The sequence below is a fragment of the Microtus pennsylvanicus genome, chromosome 10 (genome assembly GCF_037038515.1).
Source record: "Microtus pennsylvanicus isolate mMicPen1 chromosome 10, mMicPen1.hap1, whole genome shotgun sequence".
NCBI lineage: Eukaryota > Metazoa > Chordata > Mammalia > Rodentia > Cricetidae > Microtus > Microtus pennsylvanicus.
Genome location: NC_134588.1, coordinates 107,448,919 through 107,465,498, shown reverse-complemented (window position 1 = coordinate 107,465,498; position 16,580 = coordinate 107,448,919). Strand labels below are relative to the sequence as shown.

At 43.4% G+C, this 16,580-nt stretch overlaps 1 protein-coding gene across 8 annotated transcripts in view; it reads left to right on the top strand.

Annotated features, from left to right (window-relative positions):
* Window positions 1–16,580, top strand: part of Kcnk2 (potassium two pore domain channel subfamily K member 2) — a 186,363-nt gene that overhangs the window by 122,264 nt on the left and 47,519 nt on the right. For all 8 annotated transcript variants that reach the window (XM_075989437.1, XM_075989443.1, XM_075989438.1 and 5 more), the window contains 2 exons: window positions 9,852–10,012; window positions 13,038–13,224. In XM_075989437.1, coding sequence (XP_075845552.1) covers window positions 9,852–10,012; window positions 13,038–13,224 — 348 coding nt within the window. The remainder of the gene's footprint in view (window positions 1–9,851; window positions 10,013–13,037; window positions 13,225–16,580) is intronic.

The following is a 16,580-nucleotide window of genomic DNA, read 5'->3' as shown; positions in this document are numbered from 1 at the left end:
ACAGATGCGGCTGTTTAGCCTGTCCCAGGGACTAGCGGCAGCATCCTTTGAAACAGTCTTCACTGTGCATTGGAATGATGATATCAGAACCCTTCTGTGTTTCTCTTGGGTTTGTCATCAGCGATTCTCAGAGTAAGGGAATGGCACACATTTTGGTCTTTTTCCTTTGGTGTTAGAGACAAGATATCCCCATATAACTCAAGCCTCTAGTTCCCAACCCTCCTGCTTCCACCCAGGAGTTCAAGAATCACAAAGGTAGCATGCTTTGTATTTCTTTTTTCTGATCTATTGTTTTCTGCCATGCAATTAGAATACAGGAGTCCAAACTCCTAAATTTTAGGTATGAATTATCTAGATTGTTTAAAATGGGGTTAACCCCAGAACAGCTGTCTTTGTCCTCCCTGCGGGGATAAGGACACAATGTTGACACTGGGAGTTGGGAAAGAGACATGAGATGTCCAGATTTGCCCCTCAGTCAAGCAGGCCTAGCAAAGCCAGAGGCTGTGAACTATACAGCCATTGGGTCCAAGCACACAGTTCCCTAATTTCCGCAGCTCATCTACAGGGGGGCAAGTGGTTTGAGGATCGCTGGTGGCCAGGCACCTTTCCATGGAAGTGAGCTTGTTTGCAAACGTTGGCCATTTGAGACATTTTCATTAATTATCTCAGACGTGCAGGACTTGTGATGGATGTGAGGCTTATCAGTCTATCATGCTAAACCTTTGAAGTTTCCGAGGCCTTAGGTCTAGAAGGACTCGGGGTTTCAGTTGCTGTGGTGATCAGGGACCTCAGCTTTTGGCTCATTTCTGAGCTGAAGACTGCCTTTGTGTCTATCCTGGTGGTGGGAGATGTTTTCTCAAGAGTCTGCCTTCCAGCACAGCTATTGTAGCTTCAGGTCCCTAGATACCTAATATTTTTGAAATATGACCTACAGCATCTTACTCTTCTATATAGTCATAAATCTTTTATGGTTCTTCCCTAGCAGTGATACTTTAAAAAGTAGCTCCATTGCCTTATCATCGTCTTATATGATCGTGTTATTAATACTTGATGATTCGGTCCATCTGATAGTTGTAGTATGTCATGTGAATTAAGAGCACTGTTTATTTCTTTGTGTGTGTGAAAATGTGTGTTCTGGTGTGTGCCACATGTGCATAGCCGTGAGCAGAGGAGGATGGCAGTGTCCCTCTCTACCACTGTCTACTTTATTCCTGAAGACAGTGTCTTTTAACTAATCTGGACTGGGCCAGCAGTCAGCAGCCCTAGCCGTCCTGTCTCCGCTCCCCACAGCACTGGGGGTGGGCACAAGTGCAGCCATGCCCAGCTTTCTGCATGAGTACTGTGGGTTTTAACTTCTGCCTTCATTCTGGTGCAGCAAGCACAGTTATCTGCCGAGTCATCTCCGAGGTCCTGGAACCATTTATTTCTTAGGCGCTACCCACGGCCTCACTACTTAGTGTGCATTCATCACTGCTAAATGCATTCATTAAATACTGAATTCGTGTACATGCTGGAATCATTTTCAGCTTTTTTTTCCTGGTTTCATTCATTAATTTCCCATACGGTTTTAATTATCAAAGCTATAGGTAACATTCTTATTAATTTGAAAGTAAATTTTATCTCCTTTTGGTCTTCTTTGAAATACTTATTGCTAATTACTGTTTATTCCAATAAACCATAAAATACTACCATTAAATTATAAAATATTTTAAAACTAAGGAATTTTTATTAGAAAGTAAGTTTATTTGTTATTCATGGGGTTTATTCATTGCATTTTTATATGGTGTTTCTTTATACATATTTCTTTCTTTTTTAAATAATATTTTTATTATTTAAAAATTTCCTATCCTCCTTAAACTCCTCCAGGGTACCCCACCCCCTACTCACCCACTGTCATGCGCATGCTTACACGCATGGTCTCTCCCCCAACACGCATGCCATCATTCTTTGAAATCCACCCAGTCTAAGGCACATTGGCCAAAACCCCTGCTGTGTGGCCTGATTTGCATTATGATTGATACACCAGGGGTCACACCTCTAAGGAAAATGGACCTCCCCTCTGCTAGCAGCAGCCTAATGTCAGTATCTCCTAAGCTAGGGATAGGACTTCATGTCCACGTCTCTCCCTTCATGCTGGGATCTTGTCTGGTTTGACCTTGTGCAGGTCCTGTGTGTGCCTCCACAGCCACTGGGAGTTCTTATGCACATCTGCCCTTTTGTTTCCAGAAAAACCACTGTTTCCTTGAAGTCATCCACCACATCTGGCTCTTGTAATTTTTCTGCCTCCTCTTTCTTGTGGGTCTCAGGTGTGATATAGATGTCCCATTTAGGGCTGTGAAATCTGGACTCTCATAGTGTCTGTACAATGACCATTGTGAGTCTCCGAGTTAATTGCCATCTAGAAGATGCTACTCTGATGGGAACTGAGTGATACACTGATCTGTGTTATATCACTATCTCGTGCTCTGTTCCTTTAACCGAATAACAGGAGTAATAACTGGATAACAACAGTCTTCACTATGGCCTATAACCTATCCAGCTAGCCACAGGCTCTTGGCCTCATCGTCATTTTGGGGTATCTGTTCTATCTCCTGGGACTGGACTTAAATCCAATAAAAAAATGGTTTCTGGCACTATTGTGCTAGTGGGCTTGTCTTGCTAGGCGGGTCATTATTGAAGCTTGTGAGGTTCATACTTGGGTAAGGTTGATGAGTAATTCTTCCCTGCAGAAGTGTACATAGCATCTTCCAGTACCATGAAAGCTAGACGTTTGGGATGAAGCTCCCAAGGGGGTACCAGTTTTATATCTCTATGCTTTATGACTCAAATATGTGATGTCTTCAGCAATAGCAAACTTTAGCATCAAGTTTGAAGGATAATCAAGGTATTGGCAATGGCTTGTTGTATTTGAGGGTCAATGAGACCCCACTGACTAACAACTCAAGAAGAGAACTAATACCTGGTTGAAAATCGAGACTACTCTTTTGTTCCTGACTCCCCAGATCTGAATAATCACACAGAAACTATGTTAATTACAACACTGTTTGGCCAATGGCTCAAGTGTATTCCTAGCTAGCTCTTATATCTTAAATTAACCCATTTCCATTAACCTATGTATCAACATGAGTCTGTGACTTACTAATAAGGTAGGTCATAGACATTTTTCTCCTTTGGCAGTATATAGTATCTCTCTGACTCTGCTATCTATCTATCTATCTATCTATCTATCTATCTATCTATCTATCTATTATCTATTTATCTGTCTGTCTATCTATCTATCTCTCTGTATCTCTGTTTGGATTTCCCGCCTTGCTATATTCTGCTCTGTCATCGGCCAAAGCAACTTTTTTATTAAGCAATGGTAATAAAACATTCACAGCATACAGAGGGGAATTCCACAGCACCTGGTACTGTATTTTTATTTGGTTGTGTGTAGTATCTAGTTGAGTTATTGTGCCCCCCCCCATTACAGGGTAGCTCCATTTACGCTCCTTTATATATGCATACATTGTAGGAAGCTTCTACAGTAGTAGGTTTCAATACGGCTCTTTCAAAAGGCTCTGGTGTTAGTTGTCTCTCTGTGTCATCTCATCTACCCTGCCCTCCCACCCCACTCCACCCCACCCCACCCCACTTAATCCTTGCTGTTTCATTTTTCCCTTTCCCCATTTCTAACACTGTGTTTCATTTCCCCTTCCTTGAAATATAGGGGCATCCACTTCCATTTCTCTTCCTTCTACTCTCTTGTATTTCTAACTTCATGTCTCAGTTTCTTTACCTGCTGTTATAATAAAACCCTGACAAGAGCATCTTAAGGGAGAAAGGTTTGTTGGGGTTCACAGTTCAAGGCAGAGTTCATCCTGGTGGCATAGTCAAGCCAGCAGAAGCTTAGGCCAGCTGGTTACATCACACATATCATCAGAATGCAAGGGGATGAGGGGACCAGGCTCTCATTCATGTCCCTTTTTCCATTTTATATGACCCAAGATCCTCTCTCAAGAAATGGTTCCACCCACAATTAAGATGCCACTTATCAATTAACATAAGATAATCCCTCACAAGCATGCTCAGAGGCCCATGTCCCAGATGAGCCTAGAGCCAAGTTAGCAGTTAACACTGGCCATCATAGGTCTTTACTCTCTAACGTATGAGATTGTGCTTCTCAACCCATCAACTGATGTTCATTTATGTCCCAATTGAGTCAGCGGTCTTCTAGTAAGGGTTGGAAGCTGTCTGTGTCCTCCCCCTCTTTCTCAACTCATTCCCTTCTTCTATTCCCTCATCAATCCATCTCCTTCTCTCTGTGATAATTGAGTCTAAACTTTTATTAAATAGGAAGTCAGATGATAGACAATGGATCCATGCTGCAGACAGTTATATGATTATAGTCCTGCAGTGCTGGGATGGGGGGGTTGTTTATTTTTAGTACAAATAGCTTCTCATGAAAAAAAATGGCCCAAACGTTTGGGACTGCTCAGCAAGAGTAGCACACATGGCCCTGATACATAGGGAAAAAAACAGTTGCAATCAACTCCAAGGTGACTGACAGGTAGCTTGGCTTCCATCCCACTCTCTGCATCAGAAGATCCCCAAGTCCATTGACTGTCACTGTGTCTTATTCAGTGCTGGAATGGCATCCTGGTTTCATTTCTGTTGCTGTGAGAAAATGTCCTTATAAAAGCAATTTTGGGGAGAAAGATTTATTTTATCTCACAGTTCCAAGTTCCAGTCTGTCATTGGAGGGTCTTGAAACTGTCATAACACATCAAGGAAACTGGAGCAGAGAGTTGTGAATGTCTGCCTGCTTTTTGCTCAGCTCACCCTCTCTACTCTTCTATGTTCCAGAATGTGAGCCCAGGGAATGGTGCTGCTCACGGTGGGGTGGGCCTTCCGCCCCATTTCACCCACATTTCACTTCACAGAGATACCCACATGTCAGCCCAATCTTTAAAAAGAAAAAAAAGTTCCCCATGAAGATTCCCTTTTCAGATGATTGTATCAGCTTGACAGATGTAAGTAGTACCTGCCAGAGAAAGGAAACAAAATGAAAGTCACAGCGTTTGCCATCTTCTACAATAAAATATTCCCACTAGAGATCATTTCAGGCTGTTAAGGTGAATTCCGCAGACTTGGAAAATCCCTAAAGACTTAACAGTTCTCATCCCAGGCCTGTGCAGTGTGCCACAGGAGCCATGCTCCCCACCCTTCCAAGGTCCTGTGCCACCACCTTCAAGAGCTTGGCTCATCTGCAGTCCCCTGTTCTATGATCATTTTGAGGCTGGATTGTCTGTCCTCTTTGTCAGTCTTGTTAGCCAAGTCTAAGCCACATCGAAAACCTTGATTTCCAAAAGGGGGCACTTTGAACATGAACTCTTCATTTTAGGTGAAAAGGTAGAAGAAAATTGAGGAGAGTGACGAGACATGCCAACCAAATGCAGTGTGTGCTCTTGAGTTGACCCTAGCCTGGGGTGGGGGTGGGGGGAATGCGGTAAAGACTGTTAATATGACAACTGATGAAATTTTAGCGTAGATTGTAAATTTAGTAATAATTCCATCTATGCTAATTTACCCAAGCTTGAAAATTGTACTGTAGTTATTTAAAAGGTTATCTTTTTTTTTTTTTTTTTATGAAAGCAAAGAACAAAGAATGCAGGGATAAGCGAGCTAGGGATGAGCTTTGTGGTGATGTTTTGTTTGTGCTCTAACAAATAAAGCTTGCCTGGAGATCAGAGTGCAGAGCTAGCCACTAGCTAACCATAGAGGTCTGAAGGTCTGCACAGACAGACAGCAAGTGATATAGCTGGGCCGAGAGAGAATGTAAGGCAGGAGAAGACAGCAGCTCAGCCCTTTTTCGGAGTTAACAAGATAAGAATTGTCTGTCTGATCTTTCAGCATTTACCTCAATATCTGGTTCTGGGTTTTTATAATTAAGACCAATTAGAGCTTATGCAACATAGCTCAGTTGGTAGAGTACTTGCTTAGCATATTTGAAGCCCTCGGTTTGATCCAATGTCCTGTAAGCAGTACACAGAGGTGAGGCCGAAAGAGCACGTCAAGCCCTGCTAGGCTGTCTAATTTGAAGCCAACTTGGTAGCTCTTTTCAAACAACAACAAAAATCCAAACAATTAAAACCAGTGTCAGTAGTTTGCTACATGATGATGCAGAAAGAATGTGTTTAAGAAGAGAGAGAGAAGAGGACAATGCGAGAAATGGTGGGCAGGTATGGGAAACGTTTCAAGGAATTCTGTGCGGCATTCCTGACTTTCCCATGACTCTAAAATTATTTACAAATCAAAGGAAGTAGAAAGAGAAGAGGGACGGAAAGGAAAGAGGGGATAAAATAGGCTACAGAGAAGGCTGCAGTTGACTTCTCATGGCGATCTGCCATCGAAATACCCTTTCTGATGTCTCTTGGGACAAATTCTTGCTAATCCTTGGCACTCCTCGGTGGTCATCTCATTTAGTCCTTCAGAGAGATTTGGTGATGTTTGTTACTCTCCCCTTTGATAATGGCTTCTCCTGTAACTGGTCTATCCTGTCACAACCAAATTCTGATTGTCCCTTTTATATCTTAATTGTTGCTGTTCTATGAAGTTTTGTCCTTGATTTCTCTTCCTTAGAGTATATACATTTTTTGCAGATTACTTAATATACCTCATAATCTGTACCAGTTCAGGCTTCTACCTCCATCTCCTGAGTTTCTGGCTTATGAATGTGCCATGTGTGTCCTTTGTTTATGACACCAGAGACTGAAAATCAACAGGGTCCACAGCGTCATTGTTTTTGTTGTCGCATTTGGGCTACGCTAACAAAAGACCAGAGAGAACAGACTTTAAAGAGAAATGCTTTGTTGGGGCTATGGTTCTGGAGGTCGCAGTTCAAGATGGCCTCTGGTGTGAGTGAAAGAAGAAACTGGTGGGAAGACAGGGCTAGAGCAAACGCCATCACACTGTGATCCAAGGGACAAGCAGGAAGGGGTTGAGCAGCTCAGTCTCTAATGGCAAAATCCCAAGGATGTAAGTGTCTCTCAGTAGGCTCCACTGTGATGGTTATCTGTCATCTTGGAAGACTCTAGCATCCCCAGAGATGTGCCTCTAGGTGTGCCTGTGGGAGAGAATCTCAGTCACATTAATGGAGTTAGGAAGGCCCACCCACTATGATAGGATTATTCCCTGAATGGGATCTGGGACTCTCTAAATGGAGAAAGGGAGCTGAGAAGCAGGGTGCAACCATTGCTCTTTTCTTCTTGATTGTGGCTATGATGTCACCAGCTGCTTCAAGTCCCAGCTGCCTTGACTTCCTGGCCATGGGGGCTACCTTTGAATTGTGAACTGAAATAGACTCTCCCATCAATTGATTTTATCACAGAAACAGGAAAAATTAAGACCCCTCCCCACCTCTTCAGTGTCCACCAATCCCTAATAGCACCACACTGACAACCAAGTCTTCCACACACAGATCTTGATGGACATTCACCGAGAAAGAATTTACCTTCCTTGGCCCTACCTGTGGTGTCCCAAGGCCCAATTAGGGCCTTTTCGGTTTGTTTGTCTCTAAGAAGCATTCCCACAATCACCAGCTATCCATGCCAGAGCCTAAGCTTGACTTCCCCCCTTCTCTCCTTGTGAACACCCTTGTTTCGGAAGCTGACATGACATTGATGGCACTAAAGTGGATCCTGTCACCGCAGACAGTGGAAAGCCTCACAACAGTTCCTTCAACACAAACCTCTTTAAGAGCTGTTGTAATGTGGCCACTGTTTACCTTCTTCCTTTATCTACCAGAAACTCACACGCATTCCTCAGCATTCAACCCTTTTTTTTTTCAGTTTCTCAGGGATGACAGTTTTTTTTTTCCCTCTATCATTTCCTGTGATATTCTCTATCTTTGGTTCTTCAACTTTGTCATGAACACTCTTCTTTCTAAACCCTAAGTAAATTCTACTTAGTTTCTGGCCCCCACTGTGGGGTCTTTAGTGTGTGGCTTCCCTCATTCTCCTAAGCCCATGTGCCCCACCTGTGACACCTCCATACCTGTGCACATCAGAGCCAAGCCCTTCCTCCTCCCTGACTTATTGGCTGAGAGATCAGACCAGCTTGCTTTACAGTTCCACTCTAAGTACTTGTCACGGATTCTGGGAGATAGCTGATGCTCAGTGGCTGGTTCCCAAAGAGCGAGAGTAGGGAACTTTGTCCTCCTGTCAGCTGCTGAACACAGCATGTCATTGGCTTAGCTCCACCTCTCATAGCCAGCTCTTCTTCCATGGCTACATGTACCTTTGTGTGACTTCCACGTGCAACTTGGTTCTTTGCTTGAAGCACCCACGTAGGTCCAGTTCCTTTTCTGGGTTGTGATCACAGCTGAAATTCGCTAGTGTGCCTGCCTGTTCTGTTGGTTTCCTTCCCTCCATCATAAGCACCCCTGTCCTTCCAACCATTCCATGTGAGAAGTTGCCTTTTGCTATGTGAGCTCTTTTTTTAACGACCTTTGTGAAGAATGACACCCATGGGTGGTCAGAGAATTTCATTACGTGGTGAAGACCCTCAGGTGATGGTAACAGCATTTGCTTGATTACTATTTTAAACACTGATAGACAGAATACTTTGATTTTGTTATCTTTGCGTCTATGGATACTGTGACTAGAAATAGCTGCGGTAGTTTTCACATTGCCTGAGGAATATTGAGCAACACCGAACAGTGGGCTTTCTTTACACCTTCACACGCTACCCTAGTTATTTTGTACACCTTGAGGAAGTGTGCAGTAACAACCTACCCCTGTAACAGCCAAGGAAGTCATCTGCTCAAGGTCCCGTGTTTGATGAGAGGTTGTCAGGTGTTGACAGACTTTTCTGAGTTCTTCTGTGATGTTCAGAGCTGCACCCCAGTTCTTCACAACATCTGGTGACTGCCTCGCTGCTTCTCAGTTCCCAGCACCTGCTATGGGGTCTGCTGTGCAGAACTCTCGGAAAGCTTGTGCTCACAGCTTTCCCCTGATGCAAAGATGGAGGAGCTTTCTGTAGACTCTCTGGTTAGTGGTTCCACAGGATGGAAGAGATTAAGAAAAAAACCATAAAACAATAACCAAACCCAGCCACTATCACCATAAAACAGGTAGAGACCAGCAACAATAGGAGAACAAGACTCAATATATCATCTATTTATATTTTTGAGTAAGAGAAACTTTGAGCAGAAACTCTAGGTTAATTTGTCATGGAGGAGAGAGAAAGGACTGTCTGTCATAGACGTGTTCCCAGTGCTGCTGGGACTGTGGGGGGCTCACCCCACACAGGTAGAGGTAGCTAACTTCAGGGCTATGAAGTCAGTGGAGTGCAGCTCCTCAGTCATGTCCAGTACATACATCTTCGAATCTTAAAGTTCTTCAGAACTTTAATTATTTTGCATTTATCTATTTTTGGAATGTAATTGAGTAAAAAGACATAAGTTGCAACACAGCTTTATTCTTTAGATAATTTAAACAGGTTTGGATATTCTCAGTGCATTTTTCTGAATGTATTACAAATGGTAATGAAAGTTTGTAAGTCAATAGTATTATTAGTGCCTGGGAAAAAGAAGTAGATGAAAATATTGACTCAGCGTGGTGCATTAACATCTCATTTTTCATCATCTGATCAAAGTTTCATCAAAACATTAGCTGTATGTTGTATTTTTGGAATAATTGCTTATAATAGCGTTTAATTCTACGGTTCTAATGAAGGGAGATTTCTCCAGTAGAAACAAACAACCCGTGCTTTGCCTTGAAGAGTTGGTGGTTTCTTGCTAAACTTGGGGTGGGCTCTTTAAGCTATGACTCACTTGTGAACAACCGGATTTTTCCATCTTTGTTTTTCAGGATTTGGAAACATCTCCCCACGAACTGAAGGTGGAAAAATATTCTGTATCATTTATGCCTTGCTGGGAATTCCCCTCTTCGGCTTTCTGTTGGCTGGGGTTGGCGATCAGCTTGGGACCATATTTGGAAAAGGAATTGCCAAAGTGGAAGACACATTTATTGTGGGTACCACAATCTTTTTACTACATCTATTTGCTGTTTTTTTTTAAAGACATTATTTCTTCTAGGCCTTAGATGAGGTAGAAATCCAGTTGCCATTTACATAACAATTTTTTGCGGCTCCCCTCTCAGACTGCTACTCATTGGATTTCAGTTATTTGCATACTTGACTGAGAGAAACTAAAAATTATGTACAAGAAAACAGATCCATATCCTTCCTGGGTTTTACTTGGAGTTGTATGGAATCCTAATTATATTCTGTGTGTGTGTGTGTGTGTGCGCGCGCGCACACACGTGTGTGTAAAAGTCAAAGGGTGATCTTGGGTGTCACCTCAAGGTCCATTCAATTTTCTTTTTATACAAGGTCTTTAAATGACCCAGATTCTCACTGGCTGATTGGTTGCTGAGGTCCTCAGGACCTGTCTGTCTCTGCCTCTCCAGGACTGGGGTTACAAGCTTGTGCCACCACACCTGGCTTTGTTTTGTGGGCTCTGTGGGTGGAACAGTATTTTCATGTTTGTAAGGCCAACATTTTACATAACTGTTCTATCTTCCCAGGTCCCACCTATGTTTTTTAAAGTAGTTAATTTTCCTTCAAACTTCTGTTTTATTTATGTGTGTGAATGTTTTGCCTGCATCCAGATCTGTGTACATGGTTCACAGATCTTGGTGTTCATAGAGGTCAGGAAAGTATATCAGAGCTCCTGGAACTAGATACAGATGGTTGTGAGCCCCTGTGTGGATGCTGGAAACTGAATACAGGTGCTCCTAACTGCTGAGACCCCTCTATAGCACCACATCTTTATTTCCTTATTTGAGCAACTTTAACAATGACTTAACATTGTTCTAAGCAGTAAATGCTAAAATTTAACTCTTGAAGCAAGTAAATGGCAAGACTTTTCTTTTGAAAAAATGCTTTGGCACTTGTCTTGGTTACTGTTGGCATTGATATGATATGTGGTCCATTGAGGCAGGTCATAATAATAAATAGTAAACACAATATACCTTGATGGTAGAATTCAGTCAAACAAAACTTCCTACAAAATGTAGCAGTTTAGAAGAAGCCAAGAGAGTAAACATGAGGGTGTTTGTGATCGTGTTATATTTAGGAGGTATGCGGATAAAATTAGGATGCTATTATTGAAGCTAACAGAGGGGGAGGTGGTGCTGGTGGTGCATGCCTTTAATCCCAGCTCTCAGCCTTGGTGAGGCAGAGGCAAGGCTCAAGGCCATCCTGGCCTACAGATCAACTTCCAGGACAGGTGGGGCTCTACAAAGAAAAACCAATGGGGGGGATGCTATTACTGAATCTGTGATTGTAAGTTTGTACCCCAGAAGAAAGTCATGGAAGGATAAAACGGTTGCATATTCACATGGTGTTAAGAATCTCCTCTCACCCGTCCTGCAAAGCATCACATTTATCATTCCATAGAAGCTCCAATAAAACACACCTTCAAGGTTCCTCTATTGAAATGAAACTATTGACTCACCATTTTAACTTTAACATTAGAGATTTAAACTACTAGAGATCGGAGTCAGCTCTGGTCATTCCTACTGCTGGAGTGAATGAGATACGGCCCTTCCCAAACAGGGCTCTCCCTCCTCTTGCACATATTGGACTCCAGTCATTCACACTCACCAGGAAGGCAGATCCAATGCATTGCTTGGTAGTAATGAATAGCTCATTCCTACATTCAGTACAAGTGGGACTGCCCACGCCATCCTCCACAGTGTTTGCCAACCATGTGCCTGCTGGCTGTTTGCAAGCCTTCACGCCTTCACGGTGGTGCCATTCCCGTTGTTATGATGGTTGATGTCAAACACTTTGAAACAACTTTCAAGATATGAATTTACTCAAGACTCTCAGATGAAGATGGTAGATGAGAGAGCTCCCTGTGGTCATTTCCGTTCTGTGATTTTGTACATGTTTATCTCCATAAAGATCTCACTGTATTATTAAATAGTTTTCATTTTTTAAAAAATTAAATTACACTTACATTTATTTGTATGTGCCTGTGATGCTCATGTAGAGGTCAGAGGACAATTTGCAGAAGTTGGCTCTTCTTCTATCATGTGGATCCTTGGCTTGAACTCAAGTCTTGGTGACAAGCACCTTTATCTTTTGAGGGTAAAAACCCCCCTCAGTTGTTCCCACAGGGCTACTATGGTGCATAAGACAGAGTCAGTCAGTAAATAAAGATGCATCACAGCAGTGCCAGCGCAGCTTACTGGAGAACACACCTACAATCCCAGCGCTCTAGAGGCTGAGTTGGGAGGTCCTGGCAAGTCTAGATTACACCACAGGGACATTTTGCTTTAAGAAATAACAAGAAGATGACTAATCTCAGAGAGCTGGAGACAGACCCCCTTTCATACTTTACATTATAGGGAGTTCTTACTGAAGAAGCATGTAAAAAAAACCCAGAATAAAACAACAACAAAAAAACAGGCCCCATGGTGACAGGCATGGTCAGAGCTGTGAAGTCCCCCCTTGGCTTGCAGATCTGATGGTTCTGTAGTCCCACAGGCAGCTGGCTCAGCTGGGACTCAAAGGCAGACTTCCTTAGTGTCATAGCCTAGTCAACCAAATGAATGCCATTATCCATGTCCCCAGTTTTCAGCTGTGAATGTGTAGTACTCGCCCGGTTTCTCAGTTGTCACATTTTCCTCAATTGTACCTAACCCACAGTTAGCTGTGTGCCCACAGTGTAGACTGCTTTCACTAAACGGTTCAGGTGAGTGACCCTTCACACCTACCCAGCGCCACCCTCTCCCAGCCAATGAGCAAATGTACTATCATTTTGAAAAGAATATTTTACCTTTGGCAAAGCTATGAAGGTGCCAAGTAGCATTATTTATTGACATTGGTTGTTTTTAACTGTTTAAATTATACTCGATTCTAATGAGTAAAGACCGCTGAATAGGAAGGACAGAAGAGCAGGAAGGAGTGTACTCACTCATGTGACGGCGCTTGGTCTTGCGGGCATGTGAGTAACCTCTGTCTACCCCACGTCTCTGTCTTTCCAGAAATGGAATGTTAGCCAGACCAAGATCCGCATCATTTCCACCATCATCTTCATCCTGTTTGGCTGTGTCCTCTTCGTGGCTCTCCCTGCGGTCATATTCAAGCACATAGAAGGCTGGAGCGCTCTGGACGCTATCTATTTTGTGGTTATCACCCTGACGACCATTGGATTCGGTGACTACGTAGCAGGTAAGGATTTGTATTCTCTGTGCCGTGGCTGCTCTCCAAGCCCAAGTCTATCAGTTAAGGCTCACTCTGGTTGAAATCAGAACACAAGGCTATGTGAGACAGGGCGGCCAGGCCAAATCTCACAGCAAGTGTGGCTTTAAACAGGGAGTTCCTGCATCCCTCTGAGACTGCAGGTAGAATTCCTTGCCTCTTGCTAGTCCTTGGAAGAAGCTGCTAGGTCTCCCATGATCCTTGGTTCTCAGTAGACTCATTCCTACCTCAATCTTGCCAGTTTGTGACAGCCCCCTTGCTTGTGTTTCTAGGTGCCCCCCTCTTTCTAAGAGCTCAGCCACTGGGTTAAAGACCCACCCTTCTCCCCTGCAAGCTCATCTTTGCTAAGGACAACTGCAAGGACCATGTTTCCAACACAATCACATTCTGTGATACATGGGGGTTGGGGCCTCACCATGTCTTTGGGAAGGACATGATCCAGTCCCTAATAGGACTGCCATGAATAGTGATTCCTTTACTCTGGAGGGAGACAGAAGGATTAAGCTGAACTCATTTATGTTTTATTTTGTGAAATAAGTAGAAATGGCTGGTTGTATAGAATTTTGCATTTCTAGATTAATAAACACTAAATATCTATCCCTCTTTTGGTATAAGAAAGTTCAACTCTTCTTCATCCTTTTTACTTCCTTTTGCCTTCATTTGTAAAACTTTGTCAGCTTCAGAAAGTGATTTTATTCTTGGCCACCGAAGATCCGTTTTGCCTGTGACACTGGAAGGTTTAATTCTCAGTGCAGGGCAGTAGTCGCGACACTGGCTGAAGTGGGTCACATGGTTATCTACGTCATTCATATCACTTGATTTATCCTTTTCTATGTGCAGTGTCTGCTCTTTATTCCCTTGTTGTTTCTCTGTCTTACTGTATCAGTTCAGACCTTAGCTGTGTGGTTCCAATTCGTCTTTGTGTTTTTGTGGATATGATCATGTGTGTGTATGTGCGTACATGCGTATGTATGTATGTGTGTGTATGTGGGTACATGTGCAGGCCAAAGTGTCTTCCTTGATCATTCTCTCCTATATTGTTTGAGACAGAATCACGCACTGAGCCTGAGGTTGCTGGATTCAGCCAGAACAGCAAGGCCCTGCATCCTCCTCTGTCTGCTTCGCCAGCTCTGAGATTACAGGGGCATGCTGCCATGCTTAGATATTTTTGCATGGATACCAAGGATCTAACTCACATTCTCATGCTCTTCACTGAACGATCTTCCAGCGCCAAACTTAAATACTGATAGTAAAAATAAATGTGTGGATGACCCTTCGGGGATCATTTTAATGACATCCCCAAATTCAAATGATCAACTAATTTGTAACTCCAGTTTGGAATAATAGAAAATATAATAGGTATACTATGTTGCCATAAAAGAGTGGCATGTTATTAAATTCTCAGAATAAGCTCATCAGAATGATTTTGATTTTTTTTATTATTTTATTTATTTATTAAAGATTTCTGTCTCTTCCCCGCCACCGCCTCCCATATCCCTCCCCCTCCCCCAATCAACTCCCCCTCTCTCATCAGCCCGAAGAGCAGACTGGATTCCCTGCCCTGTGGGGAGTCCAAGGACCTCCCACCTCCTTCCAGGTCTAGTAAGGTGAACATCCAAACAGCCTAGGCTCCCACAAAGCCAAATCAGGAGCAGAAGGAGAGAGAGCACGAGCAAGGAACTCAGGGCCATGAGGGGTGTGTATGTGTGCATGTGTGTGCATGCATGCACATGTATGTGTGATGTGTGTGTGTACACACACCGAATGGAGGTCAGAGGACAACTGTGAGAGTTGGATTTCCATGGATCTGGTGATTGGATGCAGATTGCCAGGCTTGTGGGGCAGGCACCTTTGCCATCTGAGCCATCTTTCTGGTCTGACCCCTCAGTCTCTAATTTAAATCCTTCCAGAGGAGAGACCGTATGCTGTCTTTAGTAAAATATCTAAAAGGCTGGAGGTGGTTAGTGTGTGCTGGCATTAAGGTTGAAGTTGCCAGAGCCTCCTTGTGAGGATTGTGTGATATCTTTGAAGAGGTATGTAATTCTTATAGGTAAGGCTGGCCCTTTGCTCAGAAGCACCAGGTGAAGGAGCCGGGAGTGAGGGGGCAGAGGGCTAAGGGGCCCCTTTTATTGCAACAATTGTTGGAATGGTGTGAGGAGTCTCAACCTTTGTAGCGCCACATCAGAAGACAGGGTCCTGTCTGAAGATGTTCGCTTCCCTGCCTCCCTAGAGGTTGTGTGTGGTCAGCGTAAACAGAGCTGAGAAATGTGTTTCTGCAGGGGAAACTGAGGCAGCATGATGGAAACAAAAATACACTTAGAATGCTTTCGCCTTCCCTGGTTACATAAACATAATTACAAAGCCTTGTGAACGGTGTTGTCTGCACAGACATTAGGTGGTAAGTCTTACACTTCAGGCCAACAGCCCGACACGCCACGAGATATTTTAAACAACCCCAGACTGGGTCGAACCGGCTTGTGGCCTTCATGGTCTGAGACACCTTAAAAATACAAAATTTATAAGAGAAGAAAAATGTGGGTGGAATCTTAAAATAATCATTTCTATGACCACCACCTAGATTGGCTTGGAGCAGGTAAAACCCCAAATATTTTACTTTGTGGTTTTGAAAGACATGTTTTGTTTTTCTTTTTTGTTTTTTTTTTTTTTTTTTTTTTTTAAAAAAGACTTTCTTTAAATTCACCTCAAGAGGTCAATACTCTTACGCTGAAGAGATCCTGTAAGTCTCCCTGTGGCTATTGCCCCCGCCCACGGAAGAACATCCCATAGGTCCAGTCCCAGTGGGGTCTCTGACTCCAGAGTGTTGGCCCCGTGTCACAGAAGGGCAGGGTGACTAGAATGATGCTTCTTGACCGGGACAGATGGCTCAGCAGCTGAGTTCTTTCTACTCTTGCAAAGAGCCTGAGTTTTGTCCCCAGCACTCACAGTGTCTCACAACTGCCCCCAACTCCAGCTTCAGAGGATCCGATGCCCTTTTCTGGCTGCCGTGGGCTCTTGTGTAAGAGTGCACAGAAACTCACACAGACACAATAGGTATTTTAAAAGGAATGATGCATTGTGCACTTGATAATGGGGAAAACAGCGTTTCCTGCCACTAGTATCTTGCTATATTGAACCCCTCGCCAAAGGCATTACTTTTGTCTCATTTTTGTTTGTAAAGGATTCTTTAAAAGATAGAAATCCATCTTTGGCGAAAATGACTAGTGGTGGCTAGAGAGATAGCACAGTGGTTAAAGACCTGCAGGGTGGCTCACAGCAGTCTGCAACTCTAGTCCCGCCGGATCCATCGTCCTCTCCTGCCTCTTTGG